General features: G+C 46.1%; 1 protein-coding gene across 1 annotated transcript in view; it reads left to right on the top strand.

The window, feature by feature from the left end:
• The window catches only part of STAC2 (SH3 and cysteine rich domain 2), an 81629-nt gene that overhangs the window by 40808 nt on the left and 37301 nt on the right, over positions 1-3520 (top strand). The window contains exon 2 of the mRNA XM_018560162.1: positions 1397-1700. Coding sequence (XP_018415664.1) covers positions 1397-1700 — 304 coding nt within the window. The remainder of the gene's footprint in view (positions 1-1396; positions 1701-3520) is intronic.

The raw sequence follows: 3520 nt of genomic DNA, 5'->3' as shown, positions 1-3520 counted from the left end.
CGTGTCTTCGGGTCGGCTGAACATGCTCAGCCGACCCGAAGTGCAGAAGGAGTTCGACTCCAACATCTGAATCGGCTAAGCCGAATCTCAGGCAGTCTACTCGCTGCTGTTCGGTGCTGTGCGGAGCTAGCAGTGACAGCTAGCTCCGCCCAACTGTTTTCTATTGGTCGTGGTTCTGCTGCCGTCAAAATAAAGAAGAAAAAAAAATCCTGGTCGCGGCCGCTAAGGAGAGAAACACTGCTTTTTCTTTTTTTTTCTTTATTCTGACACGGAGCCGTGTCAGAATAGAAAAAAATAAATACATTCTTGGCCATAGCAATGCATTGCTAGATTCCTATTGGCTATTTCAATTTGCAATAGCCTATAGCAAACTAGCTATTGTACCCGCCCTCTGCTGCTGTCAATCAGTAGTGGTGGACCTGATGGAGAAACGACTCCGTGTCAGAATAAAAAAAAAAAGAAAAAGCAGTGTTTCTCTCCTTGGTGGCCAGAAGCGGGAGACTCCCGGATCGCCAGGGAGAGTTAGGCTGTCTGGAGATCAGTGTCCCTGGTTAGCTGGTAACCAGGGACGCTGATCTCTCTGCAAGTGGCCGGAGCCAGCCGTAAGATCACGACTGGCTCCACCCAGCTGTCAGAAGCATGCTGTCCGCCGGCTCAGCCGAGCCAAGCCGAGGCATATGCGTTCGGCTCGACTGAGCCGCTCGGCCAAGTTCGGGAGCTGTACGGGCTATAGTAATTATTAATTACAGTCAAGATTAATTAAAAGAATCTAGTCAAACCACAACCACCTTGTCAGCACATGTGGTAATCATAACTGCATCTGTGTCTTTCATGTGATTTTATCCTTCTCATTTGATTATATTAGATTTGGTTGTTGGCACCCTAGTTGGACTAGCAGCTGAATCTTGTGTTTTGGGCTCCTATCTGCCTCTATTGTTTCTTTTTCCCCCTGTCATGTCTGTGTATAGCCTCAGGAGGGACGCCACCCATTGTTGTCCACTTTTTTTATTGTTCTATTTTCAGCTCCCCTTTCCCCCTATTTGCTTTACTTCTTTACTTTGCTGTCTGACAGGGGTGATTTTATTCCGTCAATGCTATGCCCTGGGCATTGGTTTTCCTATACCCACTCTATGCCCTGTTACCATTCTGCAGGGTCTGTCACTTCCCATCTGAGTGTTTGCTTATCCTGAATGCCCCTTGACACTCCTTTGAGGCAGAAAACCAATGTCAAATTGCTTCACAAGGCTATATGCAGATACAAGGAATATGTATTCTGCTGGTCATTTTGTCTGTCTCTCTGTATTGGAATATTTCACTTCTCTTTTTTTCTGTCACTATATATATTCTTCTAATAAGTATTCTCAATTATCAACAGACTCTTCCTTTTTATCTTCAGCTACAGCGTTTTCGACGTTCCATCTCATTAAAGACCATCCTCCGGAGCAAGAGCGTTGAGAACTTCTTCCAGAAGCCAAACAATGAGGCAAAGATATCTTCTGATGTTCTTCTCGGACCACCAATACCTCCCCCACCTCCCTCTCCTCCTCCTATCCCTACTGAACCTCCACTTCAGCCTGATCAGTCCCCACATCAACAGCACAAGGCTTTATCAGTGCTGCAGCCAGTCCGTACACACAGCTTCCAGGACCATGTCTTCAAGAAGCAGTGTCCCTGCCATCTATGTCATCAGATCATTGTCGGTATGTGCCAGACCAACAGTGAAATATCATAATGATTATCTTATTTGGAGTTATTAATGCATCAGGCTTGCTTTTTAAAGGCATATGGCTGGGTTGGAGCCTAGGATATATCTCCACTAAGATCCCAACTATATTGCAGGCCCCTGTGCTAATGCGCAACCACAACTAACTGTAACTGTGCTAATGCGCAACCACAGAGAAAATAGTTTCCTTATTAAACGAGAACTATGAGGCGAGTGATTTCCACTCACCTCATAGTTCTAGCCGACCTGTGACAATGAGACTGTCACAGATCGGCTCAGTAGATCGGGAGGTGAGCGAACACATGCCGGTGTTCGCTCACTTCTCGATCCTGTCACGGCTCTCTGCCGTGACAGGGGGGGGGGTGGATTTCCCCCTCCCCGCTCCGATCCACCAGCGCTGACTGGCGGAACGGACGGGGGAGGGGGCGGGTACAGCTGGCTCTGCCTCTAGATTGGCAGAGCCAGCTGTCACTCACGCAGCTGGGCGGATCTCGACATCGATCTAGCTCGCGGTATACTGAGCTTAGGGTGACGGGAGGACGCTAGTTTGTGTCCTCCCGTTACCCTAAGGAGAACTATGGGGAAAAGCCCTGACCCCATAGTTCTCCTTTAAGCTATGAAGCCTTCTGGTGTGTTGCATTACAACGTGCTTACTTTTTCCTGTTTGTTGCATCTTTCCGGCGGGTAATACATTAAAAAAAAGCACTAAAAAGGTAATATTTGTTTTAATTAGGGTGCTCTTAGTCATATGTCCATGATTTTGCAGGGAGTAAATTAAAAAAAATTAGGAGAAATGTGTGTAAAATGCACCCTAAATTTGAATGCACCACATTCATGCATGCACATGCACTTGATGGTGAACGTGATGGTGTTAAAGAGCCCATTAGTGTGAAGGAAGTACAATTTCACTGATGCTGCCATAAAGGTCAAAGACACTTTATTCATGTGTCTATGCAGCAGCCAGTTTTTTATCTAAAAACACATCACTTCCACACACAAAGCTTAACAGTAATAAGCAGTGGGGTAACTAAAGTCATAGCAGCCCAGGAAGTTGGCATGGGGCCTGGGAGTGGGGGGTCTCATTAGGTTGTTGAGGCAAGCTAAACATAGAACACGTAAACATAACACAGTACTGTATCATTAAATATTTGGGTGGTTGCAGTTGATGACATCCCTAATCCTCTGTAAAGTCAACACCATGGGTGGGCAACTTCGGCCCTCCAGCTGTTGTGGAACTACATGTCCCATGAGGCATTGCAAGACTGACAGTTACAGGCATGACTCCCAGAGGCAGAGGCATGTTGGTATTTGCAGTTAAAGCACAGATGGAGGGTCGGATTTGCCCACCACTGGTTTACAGTGTAGGAAAGATGACTTTAAATGCACAAGGGGAGTCTTTGGGATGTTTGGTGTCATCAGTCACAGTTCAGAGAAAGGTCATCAGGGGTGGGCCCCATCACATTTTTGCCATGGAGCCCCGTGATCTGTAGTTACGCCCCTGTTAATACATAATATTCTTACAGTAAAGAAACAAAATTATTTTGTTAAACCAATATTGGTAGTTAAATTAGTTCCCCTTCATCGACCACTGCTCTGACACGTTTAATGTATTGTGGGTATTTATATAGCACTAGTTTTGGTCTAGGGTCTAAAATAACAAAGACATACTAACTAGACAGCCTCTATTTCACCTCCGCTCCAGCGATGGAATATTCCTTGGCGTCCTCATGTCTAATACACTGTATTAGACGTGATGACTAATGGATCCTTAGACTGCTGGAGTGGGGGGGGGGCGGG

Source organism: Nanorana parkeri, unplaced genomic scaffold, assembly GCF_000935625.1.
Source record: "Nanorana parkeri isolate BGI_ZX_2015 unplaced genomic scaffold, ASM93562v1 scaffold435, whole genome shotgun sequence".
NCBI classification, from domain to species: Eukaryota; Metazoa; Chordata; class Amphibia; order Anura; family Dicroglossidae; genus Nanorana; species Nanorana parkeri.
The sequence above is the reverse complement of the archived record's forward strand: the minus strand, read 5'-3'. Positions and strand labels throughout refer to the sequence as shown.